The 27716-nt window shown below is 44.0% G+C and overlaps 1 protein-coding gene across 2 annotated transcripts; it reads left to right on the forward strand.

Annotated features, from left to right (window-relative positions):
- The first annotated feature begins 106 nt into the window (after positions 1–106).
- CRACDL (CRACD like) lies at positions 107–26594 on the forward strand. Of its 2 annotated transcripts, XM_086482184.1 has the most exons (11): positions 107–176; positions 1138–1303; positions 4219–4354; positions 4713–4877; positions 5522–5590; positions 8787–9017; positions 11218–12835; positions 18761–18767; positions 23538–23751; positions 25496–25631; positions 26449–26594. In XM_086482184.1, exons 1-11 carry the CDS (start codon positions 110–112, stop codon positions 26592–26594), a joined length of 2955 nt encoding a protein of 984 aa, XP_086338310.1. In that variant the 5' UTR covers positions 107–109. The 2 variants fall into 2 exon arrangements, with proteins under 2 accessions (XP_086338310.1, XP_009955292.1); XM_009956990.2 differs by lacking the exon at positions 18761–18767 and having other exon boundaries at positions 110–176; positions 23552–23751.
- Positions 26595–27716: the final 1122 nt, after the last annotated feature.

Raw genomic sequence — 27716 nt, forward strand, 5'->3', positions numbered from 1 at the left:
TTTTATATTTTAGTAACTTGCCTGTACGTATGTATACACATATATAGTGAAGTACTGTTATTTTCTTGATGTGACTGACACTTTTTCTACCTCCTTCAGTGACTGTCAGATGAGTTCCTCAAGGATAATGGACCCTAAGATGCGAGAGACTGAAGGAGATGGAGAGGACAGTTCAGGTAGAATTGGTCCCTTCCCTAATGAATGAAAAGTGCTGTGACTTCTTGAGCTTCAATGCCTTAGCTCTATCATAGAAGTGAATCTATTTGTTTAGAGAGTGCATTCTCCCTTTCCCTCCTCCTGTCTTCAAGAGCTTTGACATATGTTTGACATTTTCAGAGGCATGAAATAAGATTTCCATAGCATTTTGTGGCCAAGCTAACTTTTTTGCCCAGCAAGATCCAATGATAAGTGAAGCGATGGCAGGGGTGCCTTGCAGTGCTGTCATGCCAACTTATATGGGACAGGCACAAGTTGTTGGGATGTCTTGTGCAAAACGCTGATTAAGTAGTTTCCTTCACAGAGCTTGCAACTGATCCTAATTCAGGTCTTTCCTCACTGAGCAGACTACCATTGCTTTTCAAGATTATTGCTTGATTTCTAGTTTAATACTTTGTGATCCATTGAGTCTCATAATTAGCATTCAAAATATTCTGGGATGTATTATAAAACTGATATTTTAAAAGCATTAGCCTCCTGACACTGCACATTCCACCTATGTAAGCCTTTTCTACATTTAAATTGGTTTTGGTAACATTGTCCTTATCATCACTATTTAGCTTGCTGAACAAAGGCAGTGGGTTTCCAAATTGTAATATCTTCTCTGTATCCCAGGCTGTGAATACCAGAGTTTTTCTTTACAGTCTGATTATCTCAAGACGCAAGTAGAAACTCTATTAGGAAAGATTCTACACCATGGGTTATTTCTTATGTGTCATAAACATTGCAATCCATTCTCTAAGATAATAGTAATTTCATGCTATCGGTATAGTCTTGAGAGGCATTAACGCAAGAGCGGACTGTGTTGCATTTTCCAGGAAAAAAAAAAACCCACTTATGCAGAACTTATAATGGAATTATTATTGTTCCAAAAACTCGCACATGCTGCTGGTTGCATCTTCTGTATGTTTCTTCACTTAGGCAAGAAAAAATCGAAGTTCAAATCTTTCAAAAAGTTTTTTGTTAAAAAGAAAAGGAAGGAGACATCGTCTTCTGGGAGCAGCAGTCTGAAGTTATTCCAGTCAACAAGTGATGTTGCAGCCTCTCACGACTTGCACGTTAGTTATGATTCTGAAGATGAACTTGAGTAAGTCTTTGGGCTCTGGCCGGTAAACAAATACAGAACTGCTACCATGTTTGTAGATTAAAGACACCCCAAAATTGCCTCCTTCGTTTGTTCAGAATGCTGTATTCTCAAACAGTTGCCTTTTTTGGAAAAGTACAAATTAAAATGACGATGCAGGACAAATTGCAAGGGAATTAGATGGGGTGCAGCAAGAAATAATAACTAAAAAAGCTTTCATTTAATTATAAATAAGCTTTGGGTTATCATTTCAAAAGAATGTAATTCCCATCTTCAAAAATTAATTAAGTACTCTGCTTGTGTCTTACCAAGATTGTCTTATGCCCCTAAGATGTAACTCCTAAGGATTGTTGAAGAAATTTAGATGCCTAACCATTTACGCGAGGGTTTGAAAGCAAGGAAGGGATAAGGGGATGACTGCAACTGAAGTCAGCAGGAACCAGAGGCTGTGAAGCCTGTATTTCCTCTGTATACATGGGATTTGTCTGACCGAAGGACAGATGTCTGCATCTGAGTTAGTCACCAGCTGCCTTTTATAATCAGCAGCGAGAAGTCAACATTACCAAGAAAGCTTGTATCATTCTTGTGTAGGTGTCTGAAGTTGTTCAGATGAACCAGGCTATAGAAGTGCCTATTTCTCCCCACTGAATGTAAATGGGAGCCAGGGGTGACCACCTCTGATGTAGGTACTTGTGGTTTAACGTCTGAAGTTAGACCAGATGAATCCCAGCCCGTGCATCTGTCTGCCTCTGAAAATCCTGTCTTCGTTCAGGCATTGCCAAAAACGGTACCCACTAGAAACCCGATCTGAAGTTCAGATGTGTTCCTGGATGGAGAAGTGAACTGAAGAGCCCCCTGGCTGCCTAAAAAGCAAACCCTTGCATTGGTAGATGTTGTGCCTTTCAGAAAAAACCTCCTGGTCCTCAGGCGAGAGACGCTGCTATGCCCAAGGACGGGAAAGGCAAACCAGCCCGGCCATTTCAAACGACATTATAGAACGCGGCCACCAGGCAGCGCCAAACAACTGAAAGAAATTATTAACAATTATATTTTTTTTGGCTTTTGTGGCATTGGCAACAGTAACATTAGTCCAGCTTGAAGCCCCAGGAGTTCCAAGCTGGTAGCACCAGGTCTAACAGTGGGCTATAGCGTTGTTGTTCGACAACATATTCTTAAGACATGGATGGTCAGATTTTCTTTCCCTCATGCATGACTCAACAAGGTCGTGTTCGAGTGGGTACGATCTTTGGCTGTTTTGGCTGTGTTCCTGTGCTGTTACTTGCAGGGTTGTTACATGATTGTTTCTTAATATTTGTTTAGACAGACAAAGACCAGGAAATTCCTTGAAAGGAAGGAAAATTAATTCAAGGATTCATAATCTGAGGAGACATCTAGGGTACCTCCACGAGGCGTCCAGGAGGTATGCATCTGCTAGAAAGAGAGAGCAGAGGCAGCACGCTGGGATAAACATGTGCCTGCAAGCACACTGCTTGTCTGGCTGCCGTTGCAGTCTTCGTAAAATGTCAGTGCGTTGAGCGGCCATCGCAGCCCTGACTGGCACTTACTTTGCAAATTGCTATAGATCAGTCTGACCTTGGGTGCATTGCAGAGATCACATTTTCACTTAGATAAATTGTTCTTCTAATGTCTCTAACGCGTTAAGCAGAAGCATCAGGCTTTCCTTCCTTCTGCAGCAGGAATACAAATCAACTTTTTCCTGCTATTGTTTCATCAAACATATTTATAGCAGACATTACAAGGAAAATGTTTCTTTCTGCCATGTTTGTTTATGTTCCTGAATGTCCCTATGCCAGTATCTAAGATCCAAAAATACACAGTTCTCCTTTTTTCTTTTTTTTTTCTCTAGAATGTCAGCTCAATTAACTTGATAGTTACATGAACCCAAGCAGTTCTGTATTCTGTACTCTGGTTTGCCATTTCATAGCTGTCTTATTAAAAAAATTTAAAGGAAGGGTGTCCTAAAAGAAATGCCATGTGCACACGTTTCTGGTCCCTGCTCAGTAGAGTTTGAGCTAAGCTGAAGAAAATGAACACAGAAGGCCTCCTAGCAGCTAGCTGTCTGTCCGTGGGTCTCCTGTACCATTCCCATGAGGAAACAAGGTGTTCATGCCCCACATGTAACATTTGCAAAAGAAGTTACATACCGCATGCATCGAAAGCTGGAAACAGAATATGAGAGAAGCTACCCATAAAGCAACTCCTGCTTCCTTTCCCTAGCCCACAAAGAGTGTCCATGAAAAAATGTGTCCCCCAGGCTGGTAAGAGAAAATCCCAGGGATCTCGCTATAGAGCACAGGACCTTGTAAGCATCTTCTAAGGATTTAGGCAAATGATTCTGTGTGAGAACTATATTGTCTGAAATATTTTTATCAATGAATGACCTGTACAGCAGAGACACATTAAATACTGTACCATGCTTAAATAGTAAAAGGTACTTATTCTTCCTAAGGTAATGGTCAGTCATTTGCAAGACATGTTTTTACATTAGCAAGAATTTAGTCCATCTCAGGTACAGGCTTCTTTGCGTGAACTCCCTTCATGTTGCACCTGGGCTTGCCTGCAGCACTGTTGCACCACACAGCTGCTGGCTTCCAGCTAAGGGGCTGTAGCTTTTCCCTAAGATATAACTCAATTGCTGGGGTTAGACTGTCTTTAACCTTGATTCCATTTGTTAACGTGACAGATAACAACAGCATTTGCAAATTTTGGATTGTTTTTTAAAGGTGTTACCTAGATTAGCCTGAATGACTGTATTGTATTCATGGAGAAGTCTGGAATCTCGTGTGTGATGTATGCTGCACACACCCGTCTCCCACTCCACGTTCAACACACCGCCTGAGTTAAGAGGACTGGCAAAAAAGTCTGGATGTTTTCACTCACTTGTTATATTATTCTAGGACACATAAAGGCATTATGGGAAGCAGAGCTTTGTCACATGATAGCATTTTCATCCCCGAGACTGGGCAAGAGCCTGCAAGGCCAGTAAGAGTGTTTTCTCAAGAAAACGTTTCTGATCGGATTAGAGCTTTACAGGTAATTTACACAACATAATTTTATCAAATGCAAGAGGTGGAATGTCGTTCCAGGCTTGATTTTTTGGGTTAATCTATGTGGTTGAACATTTGATTAGTAAGTGAGATCTGTCTGCAGCTTACATTAAATGTTGCATTTGTTAATTAGACAGCAGTATCATACCTTGGTTCTCCTTATATGATAGCTGAAAAATGGAGAGTTGTTTGGCTCCCTAAGAAAATGTCTGAAGTGACATGTCCTGCGCTCTGGATCATTCAATTGGAAGTTAAAATAAAAGTAACTTATTGACCTGAGCTAAAAAATTTACTGGGGAAACCTCCATCACTATCACATTAATGTATTTTATGACACGCTGAAGCTGAAGCTCCAGCCTACCATGAAATTGGGACCTCCGCCTCCATTTGGACTTCATGCAAAGCGAACAGAGGATGCTGGGACCAGTTCTGAAGATGATGGATTACCCAGGAGCCCTCCAGAAATGTCTTTGCTCTATGGAAACCTAAATTCAGGCACAACTACAAAAGTGAGTAGTTCTAGTGTTGACAAAAATCAGTGTTTAATGACTTGTTTTACCTATGTGTGGAAGGCAGAATAAGTTATTTGGTTTGCTATATATTTCACTGCTTTATCCCTGAACAGTTCAGAAATACCTTACTCAAAAAGGGAAAATGCTCTCTGTCTTTGTAAACAGCTTCTTAGAATATCTGTTCCTGTTAAAATATAAGTATCATGCCAGAAAATGCAGAACTAGGAAGGAGAGGATTTGTTTGTGTGCATGCGTGAGGATGCTGGGATTTTTTTAGGGACTACAGAGAGCTGCCACACAGGAAAAAAAAAAGGCTGAAAAATCTCTATTCCCCCTTGAATGTGCTGATAAGAGAGAGCTCTCCTCTTTAATGTTTTTCTAGGCTGTCACTGGAAAAAGAAACATAAAATAATTTGAAACTGTTTTTTCTTTTTAAATTATAGTTTTGTTTTACATTATTTCATTCTTTATCTGCGTGTCTTACACTTTATGTTTGCGGTGTCCTTGCTAATCCTTAAGACTGTAGAGAAAACCAGCTTACATTGTCAGTATCTGTGTGCACTTTGTGTAGATGGTTTCTGCAAGTATATCCACCTCGTTTGTCATCTTTTACTGAATCTCTTCCTTATTCCATCCCACAGTTCTCTGACTCTCACAAGCACCTTAGCTCTTTGAGTTTAGCTGGAACAGGCAGTGAAGAAGAAGAACAGGTAACTTCTGCCAAATGTATTAAGGGCCAAGCGATTAGCAATTATGCATAGCAGCTTTTTAAAGAAATATAAGACATAAATATTATTTTGTTGCCCATCTGCTGCAAAAAACAGTCTTGTATGTATATAATTGCATGCCTGTCTGTTTGCTGTGCTTTTTTAATTCCCGTCTGTCTAATGTAAAAGTTATGATTATTTATCAACATAATTCTGACGCCAAGTAGTCTCCCATTGATAATAATTAAGCCCTCTAGAATAGCTCATATCAATTAGCAAATTTTACAGACGTGGTTTAATCTGCAGGCACGACCAACTGGATTTAGACACTGAAACAGCATCCCTTTTTTTTAAAGATGGGAGATTGCAGGAAAGGCTGCTTGGGTTACAGGCATAGGATAAGGGAGGAAGCTTGTTGAGGAGTCATGAATAAAATCTAGATCCTCTGAAATCTGCCCATCCCCTTGCTTTAAGTACAAGGTTATCTTGCACTGATATAGGAAGTGTTTGCCTGATGCTGGTGGCTGACATTGCTGCTCAGGAGTCTGAGGTTCAGCCTTCAGTTGGATTCTGGCTGTGAATTTTGCTGAAGTGATGTTTTCAGGACTCGAGTGCGGGCGAATAGATTGGCTTTCTTCAATCACCAGCCAGCCGTTCTGGCTGATTAAAGGATGGTTCTGAAAGGCTCTGAAGAGTTCCTTTTTAGTTGTCCACAGCTGGAGTCGTGGTGGAAACAACACAGGAGGTAAAGGGAGGAGCATTTCCTAGAAATAGGAGGAGGGGTGGAGGGAAATTGCAGAAAGGAAATAGAGAAGCTAGTCCTGAGCTGACTATTCCTTGGAAATTATGCAACGTGTATTTCGAGGCCAGCTGCAGCAGGGCTCAGCAAAAATCTCTGGCCACACTTGTTAGATTCACATGAAGCTGTTTGAAAAACTGCTTACATGCAGCGAAATTTTATTATTTTTAAAGAAAAACAACAGAACACGCGAAGAAGGTATTTCTTGAAAACTGGTGTAGGCTCGCTTACTAGACTACTGTCCAGTCCAGATGCATGTTTGCTAAAGGAGGATTTATGTCTCTCAGTTGCTCCATTAACATCACTCTCTGACTCACTCACTGACTCCTGAGACACGGTGGTGACTATGTGGTTGCTCAGCTTTTTCCACATGCCCCACCATTTAGCTCAGAGCTCTCTTCATCCCAGTCCGGTTTCAGAGCACAGCCAGAAAGTAGCCCCATCTGAAGGCTTTCCTCCCAGACTGCAGGGTTTACTACTTGGTGTTGAGAGATTAGCCCTGCTTCTAGAAGTCAGAGGAGAGCCAGCTCGCAGGGCTGAAGTTCTGGGCAGCAGTGACACCTTGCTGTGTCTTGGAAGCTTTCCTGGATCAAAGAAGGGAGAAAGGGATCATGACTGTCCCATCTGGGCTTCGGGCATGGGACTCCTGTGGACCCCCACCTTGTGCCACTCAGCATGACCAGCTGAAGGACAACTGAGCCATGTGCACAGGAGATTTGGAGAAGGGGGTCCGCCAGCCGTCCCTTCCTCCAGCAGCCTTCACCAGAGCCAGACTTCGTGGGACAGGCAACTTCTGCAGCTGGCTCAGAGCTGGCATTCACTCAGGCTGCTGAAATTTAAGTAAGAAACCAGATTCTTGATTTTCCGGTGTAATGGCCAACACTGAGCACTGCCAATGAGAAGACATGCAAAGTTCTCGAGGAAAAGCAGAAGCCAGAAGAGAGGCAGGCAAATAATGACATACCTTGGAAGAGAACATGTGCTGTGTCTTTATCATGGAGCTGAAATGTCAATGTATTCACTGTTAGGTACTAACGCATAGTGCAGCCACGTATCGTTTGTTGTACATTAGTCATGTTTGATAACTAGACTGCAGATACTGTAAGGTGAAAATTAATGAGAGCATCCATTATTCAGCATGGCTGAGCTGCATTTTTTTTTTCATGATTAGAAAGCATGATTGGAAGCTGTGGATCCAGCCTCCACTAAAATCAATGGGAGTTTTCCCCTGGCCATTGGAAGCTGTAGTGGGCCCTCGCTATGCTACGGAGTATCTTTTGGCTTCAGTGCAAAATGCAGAATTCTACTTGCAGAAAGCACTGATGAATTTTCCCTCCCTAAATAAAATGAATGCTCTCCTGCTCTCCCCTTCTCCCATCCGACCCCCACAGTAACATACCACTTCCAGAGAAAGAAGAAGAAGAAAAGAAGAAAGAAGAAAGCCTGCGGAAGAAAGCATGACAAAAGAAGAAAGCTTCTCTAGTGAAATGAACTGGAATTTCAAGCCTACAAAGGGAGTGCTGTCACGAGTTGTCAGAGGTCATGTTAATGCCATGACAGATAGTTTGGAAATATTGTTTTGCCTATTTGCAAAAACTGAATCCGAGAGAAAGAAGGAACCCTTTTTAGAGTAATTTTTCATAAATTTTTCAGTCTCCTTTTTGCATCAGCCCTGGAACTAGGGTAGTTTTTGGTGAAGCGCACAGGCAAGCTGGATTCCAGCTTCATGGAAGTACTGCACTCCTTGGAGCATTCAGGAGTTGTTTCTGGATGAGTTATTTGCCTCTACTAGGAATTTTCCATTGTTTTCTTCCCCAGAATATTCTTCAAATGAAATTTTAAATTTGGGTAAACTCCCTGGTTATTTTGCAGATACAAATACATGAGGAGAAAACACAAGCTGACTTAAGCGTCAATGCCACTGATGTTTGATTTTTTTGTCTTTAGGAGGGTGTTGTAGAGTTGGAAGGGACCTAATGGCATATAAGACGCTAGAGATGATCCATGATAACTGTGGGCAGAACCTAGACACAGATGCTGGAGGCAGACCCAGAAAGGAAACTGGCCCTGTAGGTTCTGTAACTGGGTGCTCTTCATAAATTTATCTTCTGAAACATGTTGGCCGTGTATTTGTGTGCTTTAGATCTTCTAGTTAACTGTGACTTGGTCCTTCCCTCTGGACAGTATAGCACGGTATTCAAGCAGCTAAAAATGCAGAATTGCTAACACCAGTACTCCACGTGCAACATTAGGAAATGCAGTCTATTTTAAAGAGATGTCAAAAAGACACAATGTTAAAATGCCAGTAAACAAACATGGCCCCTTATTTGAATAGAATTGTTATTTTCATGTCTATGTTTCTTTGTTTGATTCTCTATTTGGGGATTTATTTTTTTTCAGGTTACATTGGGTTCTTCTTCTAGATCTCGCTCTACAGACGGTCAGCTGTTCCCTAGACGTGGAAGTGCTAAAACTGGAGCTCCCCAGATATCTGACAGTACCATCTCGCCTGCAGCCAATTTTGACACTCCACCTGAGCTTTCCTCTTGCTTGGATAATTCTGCTGCTAAACACAAGCTTTTAATAAAACCCCGGAACCAGAGATCTAGTAAAATGCGAAGATTTTCGCAGGTACTTGTGAAAATAAACAGCGTCACCTTTGACATAAAACCAGGAAGTTCTTACTGGGCTTTGTATTTCGAAGTCAGATACGATAAGAAAAGTCAGATTGCAGCATGGATATTTCGTTAGGTTTTAATATCTGTTATTTGATGAGGCTACATATCTGGAGTAGACACTAGGAACAAATGAAATGTTATGAGATTACTTGTTAACTCTCCATGCAGCAGTTGATGTAGCAATTTCTTCTCAAATTTACCATGCAGTACAATTTAGTATCTTGTTTGTGATGCAGAAGCTGGGGCTGACTGCTTCATTTCTTACTTAAAATTTTTTTTTTGGAAAGTGTTATGATCAACTTGTATATTTTTCCTAGTCTGAAAGATCCTGTAAAATCCTGAGTCTTTGAGGGTATTGAGGGAGGAGCTGGTTTAACTTTCCAAATATAATTTGGCTTATATTTTCAAAAACTACAGAAAGAATAAGTTGTGACCTATTAAATGGAGGCAAATTCTGTACATTAGGACAGTTCTGAATTCAGCCCTCTCCCTGCCCCAAAACCTGTACACCCTTTATGTGCACTAAAGAGACTTAAAGAGTCTTAAAATAGAGACTTAAAATAAGTCTCCACAGGAAAAAAAAAAAAAAGTGTATACTATTAAAAAGAAAATTAAAAATTGTATACTATTAAAACCACATTTTTTAAACCATCCTTTTAAAACATCATTTATGTGATCCTTTGTCATATCTTATGAAGGGCATAGCTTCATTTTTCTTCTTTCTCTTCCTTTTTACAACTAAAGTTTGCAGCTCTTAGTACAGTATTTGCACTTTATCATTTGCAGTTTCTTTCAATGTTTTGAATACATTAAAGCCATCAAATTGGCTTGCTTAACACCAGGAATATTATTCCTTCTGTCTCTAAATCTTACTTGGCGGATATTCTGTATTTTCCAAAATTTATGAGTGATCTTTGGGCTCAGTAGACCACCACTGCGAACAACACAGAGATGCGGCCAGTTATTTAGAAGAGCACGTAAAGCAATAACTCACCGACCAAACCTGCTCTTCCATCTCTTCCATTGTAACGTTGTTACCCAAATACAATTGCTTTGTCCGGTCTGCCTATAAACTGCCACATGACTGAGCCATCCCGGTTTTCCATGGAGAGCGTTCACATCTTTCAATGATACAGTTTTTAATGTTTTCCTGCCTGACTGGGCCTGTGCACCTTGCTTCTGGCTAACTGCTGTCTTCCGCTTTTATGTTCCTGTGTATATGGATTGTGAATGCAGGTGGCATTGCAGCTCTGACTTTGCAATTGCACTTGCAAACCAGGAAGTTGGAAGAACCCTAAAAGGATCTTCCGAGTGCAAGTTTTGTGTTCTTAGAATTAGGGCCTACAGCCAAAATATGTATCTACCCAACAAACTACAGTGAGTCAGTGAGCTAATACAGGCACCAGATGAAAAGGCATATTCAGAAACTTGACGTGCTTTCAAATAATCCTATATATTTAGCCAGTCCTTACCTGAAGCTTAATCACAAGACCTCGCAGGTAACTACATATGCATTTATAAACTTTTATCAAATAGCCTAACCCTTGAAAGAAAAAGAAGACTGTTACACAAAGGAGGCAAGGCTGTAATGCTGTGTGGCAGTGGGATTAGGCAGAAGACTGACATATGGTGGTAGACACTCAGCTGGCACAGAGGGTCATAACCGGATGGACTTGCTAGGTTTTTGCTCTTCCTTCTATGTATCCTTCCCTCTTCAGAGTCATGCAAGAATGGGTTGTTTTAGTTTTAATGCTAGTATGCAGTAGCAAAATACAAAGGGACAGATTTTTCTCTTTCAAGTGCTGCATTTTGCCCAGAGCAACACAACATACCCAGTATGCTCTGGGGAATCAAGTGCCAAGGACGGTCCAATGGCCATTGTTTTGATGAACTTCCCATCTACAAAGGCATGAAAGCACTAGTTGTGCAGAAGGACGTGTTGCTGGTTGCTTTTATATTGGTTAAATACGTTATCCCAGGATCGGCTTAGATAAAAAAGCATCCAGTATGTAGGTTAAGAAAACAGCGAGCTCAGCACTGGAGGCAAGTATTGCCTTCCTCTCTAAGATCTTGGTTTTAAATGCAATGATGAATAAGAAGAAAAAAGTAAATCTGTACATGGTGATGGAGCTTTCTGAATTTCTTTCTTGCAGAGGACCCAGTCTGAATCTCTGACTGATTTGAGCTGTACCCCAGAAGAAGAAGAGGAGGATGATGAAAAGGAGATGCAGACAGACTTGCCAGATGCTGTATTCAAACCCAGCAATCAGGAACTGCCATGCGGCACAGCTGCAGCGCAGGATGTGGCTTCCTGGCCAAAGCCCAGAATGCCTGAGGACCTTCCCCCTGCTTTGAGACCAGCGATGACTCAGCCTACTTTTGAGTCTGCTGCTGTACAGGAAGCCCTGCTACCAGAGAATAAACTGAAGGGCTGCCAACCAACACTGGAAACAATGTGTGTGAAGTCTGAGTCCTCATTGCTGTTAGAAGGCAAAGACTCCACATCTTCTTCCTACTCCAGTGCAGACAGAGAAGTACAAAAGCAAGAAGATTCCTCAGAAACACCGTTTCTCTTGTCTGAGGATGCAAGTGGTGTGTCAATCAATATTTTAAATCAAGAAAATAAGGAGCTTCCTGCTGTATTTTCAATAAATAAAATACCATCTGAAGAAGATATTTCAGTTAGTAAGAATAGTATTGTTTTCTTGGAAGGATCAGAAGAAAATGCACAACAGGATGATCAGATACCTGTGGAAATGCCCTGCATTAAAGAGGCGAAGAAAGAGGTTTCTCTATTGTCAGAGTCCAGCAACCAATTTTCCGTAGGTTCTTTCCAGCCCACAGACTTGTTCCATGGTTCACATCCTGCTTACTTAATGCAGATAGAATCATCTGCTTCCTGCTTTCTAGAGAAAACAAAGACTGCACAAGACGTGGCTGCTGCTGGTAAGGACAACAGTCAGTCCTTGGTCCACAAGGAGGAACTTTTGGGGAAGAGTGCTGAAAAAGCAGCCAATGAACTCAATGCCTTGAGAAAGTTTTCTGTCTCCTCTGCACGGGAGAGACCAAGGACCAGAAGCCTACACTTTCCAGAAAGATCAGAGTTGGAAAGCCTATTAAATACCGGATTCTTCCTGTCCAAAGCAAAGGTCTCCTCGAGAAGTGAGAAGTGGAAGGAAGTCTTGCAGAAGGGATCAGATCTGGAGGAGGAAAAAAGTAGCAACAAAAAGCAGGCTTTGCTGCCAGAGTCCAACTCTGAGAACACAGGCCAACCTACAGAAATCTTGGCGGGCTGCGTTTCGCCGGCTGTCGATGCAGTGCCGGTGCCAAGCGATTCTTCGGTGATATCTCAGAATGAGCCAAGCTGTGAAGATAAAAGTCCTTTTCAAGTGAAACTTAGATCCACCTCACTGTCCTTGAAATGTAGAGACAGCTCGTCACCAGAATCAAAAGGAATTAAAAGATACAGTGCAGAGTTTAATTTAGAAAATGAGGGATTGACTTCCTTTCTAAAAGGTGATAAGGCACAGATCAAAAAAACAGCCGATACAAATATTGGTGATTCTTTAAATGAAAAGATCAAACCCAAAGCGAAGTCCTCTGAACAGCTTAGTAGCAAACCTCCGTTGCCTAAAAAGCCAGCCTTGCAAAACATAACCGTTCCAAATACTACTGCACACAAGGAGAAGCAGGACAAAGCCGTTCACTCTCCTGAATCCAGAAATGAAGATAGAGACTTGGAGAAAAAGTCAAATGCTTGTAAAGTGCCTGGTAAGACTCCTGATACTTTATAGAGTTACATTAACTCACGAGGAATGACCTTACCTGTGAGAAAGCGTGAGGCAGCCCTGTTTGGTCAATCACAACACTGGTGAGCGTGAGCTGACAGCTCTGCCCTCGGTGGTGTTGCTGCCTGATTCTCCCTTGCTGAAAAGATTGTCAGAAGGACAGCAGGGAAGAAGCAGCAGACGGGATAACGTATTTTTGCCTGTGTTTTTTGCAGTTCAGGGCATTGTTTAAAGGATGTTCAAAGTGTCACTCAAAAAATAAAGTGCATTAGCAAGTATCGTGAAACAGAAATAGCAAGCCACTAAGTGTCCCCAGTTAGAGCTGCTGTATAGTGATTCAAAAGCCAGGAGCACACATTAAGTGCGGTGCCCTGCATGGGATGAGTGACTCAGGCCTCTAGACCTTCTTTTTCACCATAGCACGGAGACAGAAATACTAGTGACTGCCTGGCGTGCTCAACACATCTTTATTGATTGTCTCCTGTGAGCTTTGCTTATTCATTTATCCATCTTTATCATTACTCATTGCTTGTTTAAAAACAAAAATTAACTACCCTGCAGCCTCCTGGAGTTAAAGCCGGGAGAGACTGTAAGATCGTGTCTACTGCAGATTGTTAAATTTCACCCTGTTGTCTGTATTATATAATTGGGCTAGAGTTTAAAAGAGCCAGTCCTCTGGAGACCAATATATTGTGCGCTACAGGCAGAGAACAGAAAAGACTAGAAGTGGCACCACTGTGTGAGGTCTTTGCAATGACAGTAAACAAGTGAGGTGAAGAACGCTCAAGCAATTCTAGGAGGAGACCTCTGCTCTTCACTTCAGAGAACAGCCAAAAGGGGAAAAAAATCTTTAGGTCTTCTGATATGTAGGAGAAGCTTCTTCCCTGCCCTGAATCTGTCTGGTCACGAGTTTGATGTTAAGAATGTAAGGAGGAGATGCTGGCCAAGCAAATGAAAAGGTTTCTTTGTGCCATTGCAGAGGTCCCCTTCATGGTGGCTCTTCCCCAGTTGGGGTCAGTCTCTGAGCTTCGGAGTGGGGGAACACCAAGCCAGAAGAAGACCTCGGAACACAGCAGGCCACTTGTCCTGTAGGGTGACAAAAGCCTCTTCCTGGCCCCAGAGGCAACCTGCTGATGCCCTGAGGGACAGCAGATTCCAGTTGTCATCTGCTGCAGCATTGCAGATATTTTTGCAGGGCTCTGGCCACATTTACAGTTTTCTGCTCTCCCAGCGGCCGTAAAGGAGGGGATCCATTGCCTCCATGGCTGAACGAGGCTCCCACAGCCGTCCAGCCAGAGCCTCCCCGTACCCTGCGGGCAAGGTGCGCTCACCCTTCGTATAGTCCAAATGCTCCCTTTAAAGGCATTTTCCCCTCTGCCGTGCCCTGAGGACTAGTTGATTATTTGTAGTGATGCCCAAATCTCTGATCGATTGAGATTTTGGGGAGGGTCATACCTGAAACAAGTGAGGAGGAGGCCTAGCCACGGTAGGGTCGGTCTGGCAGAGGACAGAGGAAAGCAGCAGGAGTATCAGTGCTCCTGCACACAGCCTTTTTTTCACATCCCTCTTGCTGAGTCCCAGGGTGCCTGTAGCGGGAGCAGGGTGGGAGACAGTGAGTGCTGAAGGAGGGAGAAGGGGAAGAAATGGGAGACGGGGAGCATGTTTCTCCTCCAGGTTTCTCCTCTGGGTTGTCAGCCGAGGGGTGAAGGAGACTTCTGCCCCCAGGGTTGGGACTGTCCTCTGCAAAATAGGGTCTGTGGGTGAGAGCCGTGCCCTGGTCCCCCTGGCAGGGATGCACGCATCTGCCATTTGAACCTGGGGCTGCAGGTCAAGGAGCCCTGTTTTGGACATGCTCCTCTCCACCTGACAGTATTATGCCAAATCTGTATGGCCTGGGGTCATTGAACACGGTGATTCAGATTGGTCTGCAATGGTAATTAGTCTTCTTCCTTATCGACTGCCCCACTGCTCTTGTTGTATCTATCACCTTGAGCAAAGCTGCTATGGTTTTCCACCTATTTCCAGCTTTGAGTCGCTTGGTAGTGGGTTCTGATATGTGGGCATACCTCGGGAAGAGTTTAATTCTAAATATAAAGCAGTGTGCTCCAAACTGACCTGAAGTCCTTCCTACCCCACTGCAGACCTTTCTCCTCAGACGTCTAACCGAGCACCTCCTTGTGCTAAGTTGCCGCGTCAGCCTGAGCTGGCTGCCTGAAGTCACGGGTGAATGAGGTGTGTCCACCCCCTCTGGTTGCCCTGGCACCCCACCAGCCTTGGTGGGGGGATTTGCACAGTGACCCCAGAAGCGATGCCTCTCCATGAGGCATGAGAGAGCCACAGGACGCAATGGGGGCTTAGCAGGGCAATACCCCTGCCCAAACATTATTTTAAGCTCTTTGAAACGTTCGCCTAAGCCCAGCGAGTCAGGAACGTGTCTTTGCAACAGCCAGCAGGATCAGCATGGCCCTGCGTGGATCGCATGGTTTACCAGCCATTTCTGGCCTCCTGATCTGCCCTTAATCTGTCCAACAGCCCTTGATGCTGGCACCCAGCCCCCTCCTAGTCCTGGAGTTCGTCAGCCCTTTCAAAGAGCTGTGGTCGCTGTCAGAGGACACTTTGTGCTGTCAGGAAGTTTGTTCCAGCCGCATGTTAGGAGGTCCCTGTGCTGAACAAGAAGACAAGCTGTGAAATGGTGATGTGAGGGGGTGCAGTTCCTTTCTCACGTACACTCGTCTTTAAAAAGTCCTTTTGCTGTGTCGTGGGGTGAGCAGGAGCAATTTAGTTCGTTCAGTTCAATTTTTAGCTTTTCAGCACTCCGGGTACCAAAGGCAGTGGGAGGGCTGGTGGGATGCTGGCTTACCACCCGAGGCGAAAGCAGAACTCCTGCTCTCCAGAGTTTTCCTGGGAACTAGCGGGGGATTGCTTGGCCTCTGTCAGGCTGCAAGGTGGCTCTTTAATGGCTGTGTGAAATTAGTCACAAGGCACAAGTCTTTGCAAGACTTAAAAGGTTAAGGCGTGTTGTTTGGGGTCGATACACTTTGCTATAAATCCTGTAAAGGGCAGAAATGACATATGCTAACAGGCTATTCTATTACAAGAGCAAAACCTTAAGCAATACCTGTGTGAATGTGCATATTAGGATGTACAAAAATCAGCGACTGAGAAGCTGTAGCGGGGAGACATGCTCTAACAGAGAAAAGGAGCTTGGGGAGGGACGGTGAACGTAACGGTGAATGAAATTGGTGTGTATTGTCTCCCAAATACAGGCTCTGAAATGACAAGAAAAATATTTCTCTCTACATAAAAAAGACATTGCTTTAATGCTGTCCTGGCTACAGCTGAAAAGAAAGCTGTCCTTTTTTTTTTTTTTTTTTTTTTTGCCAAAAGGAGTTACTTTTTCGGTTGTCAGGCTATTTTGCAATGTGGCTGTTTTCCAGCAGCAAAATAGACTTTGATGCAAACATAGCAGTTTCTTGTGTAAAACAGACTCTCCTGGCACCGGTGGCATAGATCCAACCGAAAGTCAGATACCTCGCAGAGCAGCTTAGAGAAGAAAGAAATGTCAGACTTGGCCAATTTTTTTAGAATAGCTTTGTCTGAAATTAAGGCACTGGGTGTGTACACTGACACAAATGCGTGTAGTGCTTTAATAAACAAAGGGAAATATGTAGGCCAGGCTATACTAAATGCCATATGCATTTGTAAAGCCCTTCTTAAAATAACTGGTGTTTTATAAATGAGCAAAGATACAACAGTGCAGAATTAAATGCATATGCATAAGCGGTGTTATAAAACAATGACGCTGTTGTATACAGGGGGTGTTATCTCCCCGTGTAAAGTTGTTTGGGTTACTTTTGAGTATGTTTACTTCTAAAATATGCAGGGAATCCACAAGTTAGCTTTGCTTGCTGTTAGAGGTATGACTTTCAAAAGGCTGTAATATTCTGCCTCTGACCTTTCGCCTGCACAGATGCATGGAAAGAGCAACCACTCTTTGCAGTCCTTGCAAGCATAAGATGTTCATTTTCAGGTATGAGATTTAAACGTTATAAAGAGCCTCTGCTATACTTTGTGTGCACAAGGGCTTTTAGATTTAAAGAAAACAGGTACAATACCTGAGTCCGTCTAAAAAAAAAAAAAAGAAAATCAATCCCTAAATCCCAGGGTAATGTTTAAATATGTCTTTGCTGTGGTTAACCATACAAGCAGCGTACACCCCCACCCCCCATACACATGACTACACTTGAGTATATGTGTCTGTCAATAGACAGAAACAGGTATGTGTTTCTCTTTCACTTTCTGTGTGTGTGCATAAACCAATGCACAATAACAAGTCAATCATAGATCTCCTTTTGTACATAAAGACTAATGTTTTATCTTCCTCTTATTGTTCACACAACCAGTCTGACACACATTAAAGAGTAATATTCAACTATCAATGAGAAGCATACACATTCATTTCCACAATATTTAGGCAGAAGAAATTTCATCTATAAGATCAGAGCTTTAGTCTGAGGGAAAAAAAAAAAAAAAACAACAAACAACCACAAAAAAAAGCAGCTGCTTCAGTAAGATACTGAAGGAAAGAGATACCTGCATCTAATGGGGCTGCAGCAGGGGAATTTCCTCACTTATGGACCACTAAGGCAGCCAGCCCTGCCCCTGTCAGACCCAGCAGGGAAGAGCTCAGGTGATTCTGATCTGCAGGAGGGAACGGAGAAGGTGGCCATGGTTCGCTTGGCTTCAGGGCTTATCCTCGGTGGTCAGTCTGGAAGCTGCAGAAGTGATGAAGAGCGCAGACAGAGCTGCTGGTCTCGTGACTGCCCGCGTCCGCTTGGCGGCTGTGGGAAAGACGTGAAGGGAGGGCTTCGGCAGCCTCTGGGTGTGGTTTCAAGTGGCAGCAGAAGACCTTGGCTGCCCACAGTAAATGCGAGTTTTAATACATGGTGACATTATGCCAAGAGTGACTTGATGGCTTGACAGGTTCTGACCCGGTGTCTTCCCATTGTGGTGACTTGTCCAGAGGGGAAGAAGGGGCTCGCTTGTCTTTCAAAAAGCCTGAGGCTGAGCCAGCTCCAAGGAAACTGGGGAAAGATGAAATCATGAGGTTAAAACTGCGAGTGAATGAGACAAATCGCTGCGAGCAATATCCGTTCTTAGCTTATGAAGTTATTAAGTAATGAGTTGAATAGCATATTGTTTAAAATAACATGTTGTAGTAAGAACTGAAGAATATGATTCAGATTTTAGTCTTACTTAGAAAACCTCCCAAGAGTAACGAGGAAGCAAGAGGCTGAGCCCTGCTTTGCTGGAGAAGTGAAACACGGGGCGGTTGTGGCGGTTGTGGCCTGTCGAACTGGCACAGCTTCCGACGGAGGATGCCATTGCTTGCATTTCGTACTACGTTGCCTCCCCACAAGTGGTGTTTACCAGCTGGGAGCTGTTGTGCTAGCTGCTGTGCATGTGACGTGCAGCAGAAGCAGCAATTACGTTGTGCTTTTGAGTACTTCTAGTTCCACTCTGGCTATCCAGTTCCTTAAGAGCTGTGCTTTGCCACGTGGTGAACTGTACAAGCATGCAGACTGCCTCATGATGAGATAAGACAAAACAGGGAGGGCTTGTTCAAGGTGATCAGACAGTCATTGAAACTGAGGAAGATGTGCAAGCAGCACTTTTCTTGCAAACAGTCGCTTCCTGAGAAAGCTTTTGGTTTCTTGGTGCCCCTCAGGGTACCAAAAGCTTCATAGGAGAGTCTCAGATCACCTTAAACTGCCGACTCACTTCACCTTACCATCTCCTGAATTACTTCACCACCTTTCAGCCTTCTGGCTGGAACAATGGTGCATGTATACTGCCAAGGAATCTTCTCTAGTTGGAGGATGTAAAGGACCTCTGGGCAATGGGATAGATAATAAATAGTCAATATGCCTCTTCTACCCCTTACAGTAATTCAGGCTGACAGATGAGGGCGGAAATCCTGCACAGATTGCATCTGATATATTTTTTTGCTGGAGAGTAGGCATTTCCCCTTCCCCTGCCGTGCCTGCCTGCCTGCCTGGCTTTCTGCAGCAAAGACTCTCACAGGAACAAGGGCGGAACGTAACTGCTTAAAGAAACAAGAAAGCCCCTCCCAGAAGCAGATCAGCTCTTGATCCTCTGTAGGTGGTACTGCTCTGCTGCCCTAAGTCAGGCCTGTACAGTTACATATAACATCTTTAAGATTATGATAAAGAGCTTTTGTTCCCTACTGTCGCAGGGGCATTCTGGTACCATCTCTTACGGGATGACACTTGGCTCTAATTTGGCTGCCTTCTAATTGGCATGACTAGGATGTCTGGCATCTCATCAGGGAGAATTGTCTGAAGAGCAAGAGTGCTTGATGCCTTCGTTAGAGTATCATCTGCCTTATGAAAAACACTGTTACAACAGCAGCCTCCAGACATATCGCTGCGGGACTGGGAACCCTGTTGTGCTAGGCGATGCAGATGGAAATAACAGAAGGATGAATCCTAAAGCCATGAGGATGACAGAGAAACGGGAGCACAGGTAGCAATAAGACCATTACATGTAGCACAGTAAACAGAGCCTGGGCGTAGCAGTCATTTTATCGGTATTGATTGTGTGGTGGGAGCAGAGGAGGAACAACGTGTGGTTCAGTTGGTGTTTACAGAAAGTTTCTGTGATGTGACAGGGAAAACGGGACAAAACACAAAGGGTGATTTTGGATCACGGAGACTTAAGAAGTACATCACTAGCAGCATCGAGGCAGAAGTCAGGTTCCCAGTATCATGGGAAATCCGGTGGGTGGATTGCAAAGGGCCTCCAGGGTAAAGATGTTGGTGTTTGTGAGCACCGAGACATTATAGACAGTGAAGGAAAGTAAGAAGGTGGTGGAAAAGGATGCATGTGGTGGTGTGTCTGTAGCTGCACAGTCAGAGAAGAAGCCCAGTCTTCTCTGGGCTGAGAAGAAGCCTGTACGTGGAGGGGAAGGGTATGTTTGATGGAATGGATTTACAGGATGAGTCCAGCAGGGCACAGGGACGGTTCAGTGGGGAAACATCTTCATAATATTGCACATAACTCTTGGATGGGTATTCATTACAGGGTGCTAGGAAAACGAGTTGACTAATTTGGATAGAAGGTAACTAAAGTGAAAAGCTACTTTATGTTCTGAGTGAGGGATCCTCACCTCTGAGCAACACTAGACATCACCATCAGCTTCAGTAGCGGCAGTCGATCTGTGTGTCACAGAAGTGCTTTGGGGACTGATGAAGCGTGGCACCTGTCTTTACTGGGCAATGCCCTAACAGGTCCTGCCCAAATTGCGCACGACCCAAAAAGGTGCAGATGGGTGCAGATGGGTTCAAGGGCATGGCCTCCAAGCAAAGGAGGGAATGTGATGGCAGATGCATCAGCAGACATCGCATCAGTTCAACTGCGTGCGTTTACTTATGAAGCTCCTAATGAAGTCTGTCCTAAGATACGCAGAGAAGGTGGGTTAGCAGTCCTTCAGCTGCTGGTGGTTATCTTGGCAAATTGTGAAAGATAAGGGAGGCTCCAGAAGGTGGCACATCTTGAAAAGGGAGGTGAGATGAAGAAGAGAGAGAGAGAGAAAGGGTGTTATATACCAATTAAATTAATATGAAATACTGAAAGGAATAATTGAGCTATTTCTAAACGTCTACGAGATGACATGGATAGAAGTTCCAACCAACAGGACTTGGTCAAGAGCAGTCAAATCAAATGCTAACCGGTATCATAGGGCATTCCTATAAATATCATGACATTCCTATAAATACAGTCTTGGTGAAGCTATTCATTGGGTTGATGCAGAGCTACAGAGTGTGCCAACTAATGATTCATTGTCAGGTGGTGGCCATCTCGGGTCTGACACTATTCAGTATATTTAAGGACATGGGTGACAGAACTAAATGTGTGCTTATTACGTTTGCATGTATTACCAAGCTGGAAAGCCTGTGGGCACACTGGAGGACAAGAATAGAAATCAGTGTTATCTGGAGAAAGCAGAAACCTAGTTTGAAAAGAATATTTTCATTACAGACAAGTAGAAAGTTCTGTTAGGTGTGCAAAAATAATCCAATGCACAGATAGAAACGGGGAATGGAAGAGGGGAAGTAACACGATCTGGAGCTCACAAACTAAATGCAAAACAGGAATAACATAATTGTGCAAGAAACTCATTGTACTGACTGATGGGTACAGGAGACCACCTCAGGTGGAGAAGGGAAGTTCTTCCACTTCACCTGATGCTAGCACCATTCCATCTCAAGCACTATGTGCTCATTTAGAGCACTGTATTTTGAAGAAGATTTGGACCAAATTAGGACAATTCCTACAAAAGCAAGAGTGATCTAGAGAATATGACCAATCAGAAAAGTTAAAAAGAAATAGGAAAACATGGCCTAAGTCTTCAAATGGCTGCTGCAAGGAGGCTGTAAGTAATCTGCTCCTGTCCATAGTGTATAGAAGAAGAAGAAGTTAAGGATCCAAATTAGAGCAAGGAAGATTTAACTTACGCAATAGGGAAAAAATTGAGTAGAAAAAGAACAGCCAAGCCATAGGATAGGTTGTCTAGGGAAACTCTTGGATCTGTCCCATCTTTGGAGAGTGTTAAGAACAGGTTGTATACGTATTTGCCAGGAAGCAGTTTATATGGAATTGATCTTGTAGCTGATCTTGCCTTGCAGCTGGAGGATAGACTAGATGATGTCTTGAGATCTCTCCCAACCTTATTCTCTGTCACCCTGTAAAATTAGACAAAATGAAGTAAGGGCAGCCGGTGAAGAGAAGGGAGGAAGATTATGGGAGAAGCAGCTGTTGGCATGGAAAGACAGGTTATAAGTAGGATGCAGAGAACTGAAGCAGCTTGCCATGCAGGAGGGAGGGAAACTCGCTCAGCGTCCAAGGGCTCTGCTTCATCTGTGCTGCATTTGCACAGCTCGACTTTCTGGCTTGTAACTTTCAGACGTTTCCCTGCAAGATCACATGAGGTGAATGTGAAGGGAAATGCAGGCATCAGCTGGCAAAACGTCTTGCTTTGGTCTTAAAGCAAAATTTGTGCTTCCTCTGTTTGTAGTTTTTAGCTGACATAGGCTTTACAATATTTTCTTGCTCAAATAACTAGTCTGTCTCTGGTGAGGTACAACAGTGACTTGAGAAAATCCCTGAGCAAAGACAGTTTGTGGGCTTTCCTGATGTGCCTGAGTTTGCACACTCCAGCTTTTGGGAGAGCATCATCCCTTTCATCTCTTATGCCTTTATGAGGCACCTCAAATGTGCCTTCAGAGACATTTGCCTGCTTTCCTGGTCGGGGCCATGTTCCTCTGAATCGGACTGTAGCCCTCCAGAAACGCATCTGCCAGCTCCACAGGGTCCTGTGGCTGGGTGGCCCAGCTCTGTCCCAGCACAGAAGCTGAGCCCCGAAGGACTCTGGCCTCTGGGGCAGTAATGCTTCCTGGCTGGATCTACCTCCTCCTCGGGCCCTGGACAGCATTCTTAGGACGCTGACTAGGTAACAGACATTTCCTAGGGGCAGGACCATGCGTATTTTGAGGATGAGAAGCTCAGCTTCTGCTCTGAAATAGCCCTTCATGAATTTGGGTAAATTAGTGGCCAGAAACAGCTGGGAAAGGTTAAATCATCTTTCCTTATGGCCCTAACGTGGCTCTAAGGGTGTTAGTACTGTTCTTGTGCCCCTTCAAACCACGCAGAGCCTCCACATTCATTGGAAAACTGAATTTGGGGTGCAGCGTGAGCCAGTGAATAATGAGCTAATGAGAACCTGGGGGCTGGAGCCACCAGAGGAGCTGAGGCTCTTCTCTTGATCCAGTTCTTCTCACCATATAGACAGGATTTCCCTTTACAGAATATCCGAATAGAGGGTATTTCACTTCCCCATGCCTCTGGACACTGCTCGTCCCTGGGTGGCAGTTGTGAGGACAGCAGGGTCGCACTTTTGACCCTCTTGTTTTGCTGAAATCTCAGTTCTGGTAGAGCATGATGAGAGCGACTGGCTCAAATGGAGATCAGCATCAGCAGGGATAAGTCAAAGTAAACCTCACGTCAAAAGGCCGTGAATTAACCTTGTGGTTTTGGTGGTATTTCTGTGTATTCGGCCGCCACAGACCGTTGTGCTCAGTCACCCGCAGCACCTGTGGGCACCAAGGGCTGCGTGAGGGAGGCTGCTCCTAAAGGGGTGGAAGGAAGGCAGGAACCGGACTAAGGCATCGGCTGCTGCTGTGGAGCATGGGAAGAGCGGGAGCCGAGGGCCGCCGCAGTGGGGAGGGGGTGGCCTTTGCCGCATCGCGGTCCAGCTGTTTCCAGCTTTGAATTGGCTGCTGCCTCTCTCTAAGAGGCCACGAAGCAGATGGGAGGAGGGGACAAAAGGGGAGACCTTGGAAAGTAAGTAGATTAATGAAGCTTGATTCGTGTTTCTGCATGTCCCTCACGTGAGGGCAGTGACACTGCGACTCTAGCCGAACAAAGATGCAAAGTGTTTTTCAGTAACTTAGAAGGTGAGCACAGGAAGATTGCTCTCTGGAGACCAAACTGAACAGAATTCCTGTTTACCCAGGCAGGTCACACGTCCTGGGACCAGTCAGCGTATCGAGCAAGTGTGAGCTGAAGCTAATTACAACTCTCTTTCATATAACCGTGTACGTAACTAATCTGTCAACAGAGAGAAGCGTGCCTTCCCCCGTGGCTGCTGGAGACTCTGGAAGAGATCCCGACACTCCTGCAGAGCCAGCCTGGATTTCCATAGCGAGGCAAAAGCAGAGGGGCATGCAGCAGGAGCAGGAACTTGACAGGGAAAAACTTGTGGCTCCAGATGTTAAGTCAGATACAGAGAAACAGAATAAAGAGAAGGAACGGACAGAGGTACGTAGAGTACAAATTTGTGATGCTGTCGTATCACCCTCCTGTAGTATTCTTTGGATCTACCGCTGTATTACCAGTCATGCTGTAATGATTACAGATACTTAATGAGTATAATCATAAGTAACAAAGACACTGCTCTCAGAAATGTGTTACAGATTCAGAGTTCTCTGGTTGTTCAGATATGTGATTTTATATCTCCAAGAAATCCTGGAACTATGCGAGGTGTGTAAAACCTCTTGAGTGCCCAATAGATACTTACCGGATCTAATGTGTGTATTGCATGCTAAAATACCCCAAATGAGGTGCTAATTTGTGCAGTCTGAGATCTCTCTCAATACAGAGGGAATACATTCTAACTATCTTTCTAAGCACAGCATTTCATTGAACTTCCTGTACCTCCTGACTGATTTAACAGTGAATGAACAGCTCAGTCCCAGAAACTTCTAGGTAACAATTTTTAGAGCCCTGGGAAGTGAAACAGGATAAAAACAACTTTTGCACTTGCAGATGGTGCCAAGATATAAATTCTGGTTCTCTGTATATGCATAACTCAGATGCCCATGTGATGCCACAGAACATGGGCTGACGCTGCCTCTTCAAAGATCCCGTGCAAAAGAGGGTGATACCTGTAGCAAGTGATCTTCCCAGATGACAAAGAGGTGCCAACAGAAGCGCTTGGCGTTAATCCAGAATACAAACAAGGCTTCCCTGGTACTGGGCTAGCTCACAGAGGCAGCAGCGTGCGAGTGCTGCCTGTATCGCCTCCTGCACAGTAAGAACCCTGCAGTGATGCAGGAGCTGTGTGTCCTATACCAGTATAGCATTCCCAGTGCAAATGGCCTACTTTCTTGCTTCAGATGGTACTGTCAGAAACCCAGAGAGATGTATTATATCTTGCAATAGGAGAAGATCTCTAAATGATGAAAAATAACAGCAGTTCGATTAACAAGAAATAACACCTAATAAATTAACTAGGCAAGATTATGAGCTGCAATAATGCTCAACATTGTCATAGCACTTAAAACCAAGTGTTTAAATGATCCCAAAATACAGTTCCTGTGTCAGAATAGGAAACTCCAGATTTTAGCTGGCAACGCTCCCTAAAATTCATGCCATGCATTTTATTTGCCTATATCAGCTAACAGAGAAACATGCCAAGATGCTCCTGACTGCAGCGCGTGAGGCTTGGTGCCACTGTACTACTCCCACTTTCTTTTTCTCCCACGTGGCACCAGGCACTATCACTTCAGGGTAGTTTTTGATACTGGGAAGAAAATCCATGGGAGGACATGTTCGATTTCTTTTTTACGGAAAATCCGTTGACCATCAACCGTCCAAAAATGCGGTGCCCTAGCCCACAAAGTCTGGGAGGTGGAAGGGAAACATGAGAGAACAAGGCTGTTTCCGAATCCTAGATGTGTTGTAGAGGTGTGCAAAGGGCTTGGAATACATTTTGCCTCGAAGACTGTAATAACCTACTCATAGAGACCATTATGAATAAGAGACAGAGAGGGATAGTTTCAGTTTGTAAAGTTGAGAATCATGGACGCTAATGTGAAAGGGCTGGAGCTTTCTGAACAGGTGTCAGCTCAGGCGAGAGGATTGGGACCAACGTGTGATGAGCACGCGTGGTCTTCGGACCGTGACAGGCCCCACATTCGCTCCCTTTGCTCTTCCTAACTGGTCTCCCTGACTGGTCTCGTTCTCTCTGCATTACTTGGGTTTTATCCCTCTCTGTGCCTAGGGGTCAGTGAAGCAGCAATGGAGCAAACCTCCGCACTTGGCGTCTAAAACCACTTCTGAAGAACAGAGGAAAGAGACGAAGCCTGAAGTGAAGGAGCCCCTCCTGAGAACCAATTCAATGTCACCTTATGTCCCTGGTAGGAAACAAAATGCTTAAAATGTAGGCTGTTAGCTCAGAACCTTGTCAAAAGAAATCCTGCTTGAGTGTGCTGGAAAAGGAGTAGGGGCTAGATCCTAATCTTTCCCCCAGCCCCACATCAGCAAGGCCAAACTGTTTTCTCAGCACTCACCTCTGGGGTTTTATTGGGTGGCATATTCTTTTGATCACTATGATTACAGGCGGGTCAAAACTCGTATTGAAAGAAAGGTGAATCGAGAGCGCTGGGCGGTTTCACAGGACAGGGTCCCAAATGCACTGTCCCACTGTAAAATGTGAAATGCGTGCAAAAGTATTTTCAACAGCGTTCAATTTTAATGCGGTTTCCTCAGCAAGCTGGAATGATGTGATCACAAACTGTCTGCCCATCAGTCCTCCCACAATAACTTAAAATCTCTTTGGTAAATTGAAATTTGAAAGAAGGGCAGAAGTTTTGAAGGTAATAAAATAAAATTGGGGGCTGGGTAAAGGAAGACTTTGCAAATGAATGCGCTTGCTAATGAAAAGATTCTCTCTTCTTTGGCCTGGGTGTTAACACAGGGGGCGGCAAGGAATCCAGAGCATCGTGTTGGTTTTGGTAGATTCTGAGACCAAAACATATTAGTGATGAGAAAAACGTTGTATTCCTTTGAGCACAGAATGGTTATTTCCTCAATAACACATTGCAGAAGAAGCTTCCATGCGAAGTGTAAAGAATTTCTACCGTAGGGCAAGGCATGGGCAGCTTTTAATGGAAGAGCTAGCGGGTGTAGTGGCGCAGCAAGTGAACATAAAATGTCCGTGTGTTTTATTCTCAGTAGCTCCATCACCAGCACTGGTGGATAAAGAGGAAATAAGCCACTTGAAGAAAGCCAGTAACGCTGGTCCGGATCAGCCATCGTGGATGGAACTGGCCAAAAAGAAATCGCAAGCTTGGAGTGATATGCCACAGATTATAAAATAGAGCGATGCAAACAAAGAGCATCTCTCGTGATGAAGTCAACTACGTAACTGAACTTGTACAGACCAGCTATTCACAGTGAAGGATCTCTTGATACAGGAGAAGGGTTTTGTTATACAGCTGTGGAGAAAGTGTGCAATAGGTGCAGTCAAAAAGTTTACCTTCAACTTTGGATTGCAGTGGCAATGGATCACTTAAATTATGCTAAGGACATACACTTTGGAAAATAAAACTTTCGCCTGACGTATTATTTCCTGTATTTTCTGCTTTTAATGACGTTTGCGTCAAAACAGGATCTTTGCTAAACTTTGCTGAACTTCTGTTGTTGCTGGAAACTTCTATTTGTTATGGTTTTCTCTGTTTACATTTATAAATTGTGCACTAACATCTTGATTCTGTTGATGTGTTTCACTGGAATCGCCTGACGCTCTTTCTGTCGAGGCTGTTTGGCCCATGGAGGTAGTCATGAATAGCTGCTAGGGAGCGCCCCATTAAACTGTGCTGCTTGAGCTGCGTGTTTGCCTCGCTGAGCCAAGTGGTCCAGTTTCTGGGCTTAGGTTACATTTCGTGAGGCAGAAATACGCACATTTATGCATGACCACGAATAAAAATTCCTCAGCTCCTTCTGTGAGCAACCTTGGTTGCACGATGTTTGCAAGCAGGCGAGCAGTAAGGAAACTGAACTGCAGTCGGAAGCTCATCAGTGCATTCACAGTTGCTTTCCTGCCTGAATTTATCTGGTTGCAACTGGCTTTCCTGTACGTGAAATCATCCTTCTCAATTAGGAGGATAGTATTAGTAGGAATGGACAAAACTGATTTAGTTAAAAAATAAGAAGTGAAAAGCCTTGAGCTGGAGTCCAAACCGAAATGCGGGGAAAAAAACGTGAACTTCACTGCGGCAACACCTTCACAATCACCCCCTACATAATCTTAATTATTCTCTCTAAAAACCAGTAACGTATAGCAGCGCTGTACTTCACTGCCTTCATGTAAAATTCTCATGCTCATCAGCCTGAGTCTCCCCCACCAGCTTGAGACTCCCGCTCATGAAGTCTCCTACGCTCTTCACCCGTTTAACTGGATTGACAAGAGAAATCATTGCTGCTGATTGACTGAAATCACT

This window comes from Leptosomus discolor, chromosome 1 (assembly GCF_034619465.1).
Source record: "Leptosomus discolor isolate bLepDis1 chromosome 1, bLepDis1.hap2, whole genome shotgun sequence".
Lineage (NCBI taxonomy): Eukaryota > Metazoa > Chordata > Aves > Leptosomiformes > Leptosomidae > Leptosomus > Leptosomus discolor.

What these genes read in the sequence shown, in the direction of transcription:
- CRACDL (XM_086482184.1), top strand. Translation starts at nt 110, where the DNA reads ATGAGTTCCTCAAGGATAATGGACCCTAAGATGCGAGAGACTGAAGGA. An exon ending in AGATGGAGAGGACAGTTCAG is followed by an intron (nt 177 to 1,137) that starts GTAGAATTGGTC and finishes TTCTTCACTTAG; the next exon opens with GCAAGAAAAAATCGAAGTTC. An exon ending in AAGAGAAGGAACGGACAGAG is followed by an intron (nt 23,752 to 25,495) that starts GTACGTAGAGTA and finishes CTCTGTGCCTAG; the next exon opens with GGGTCAGTGAAGCAGCAATG.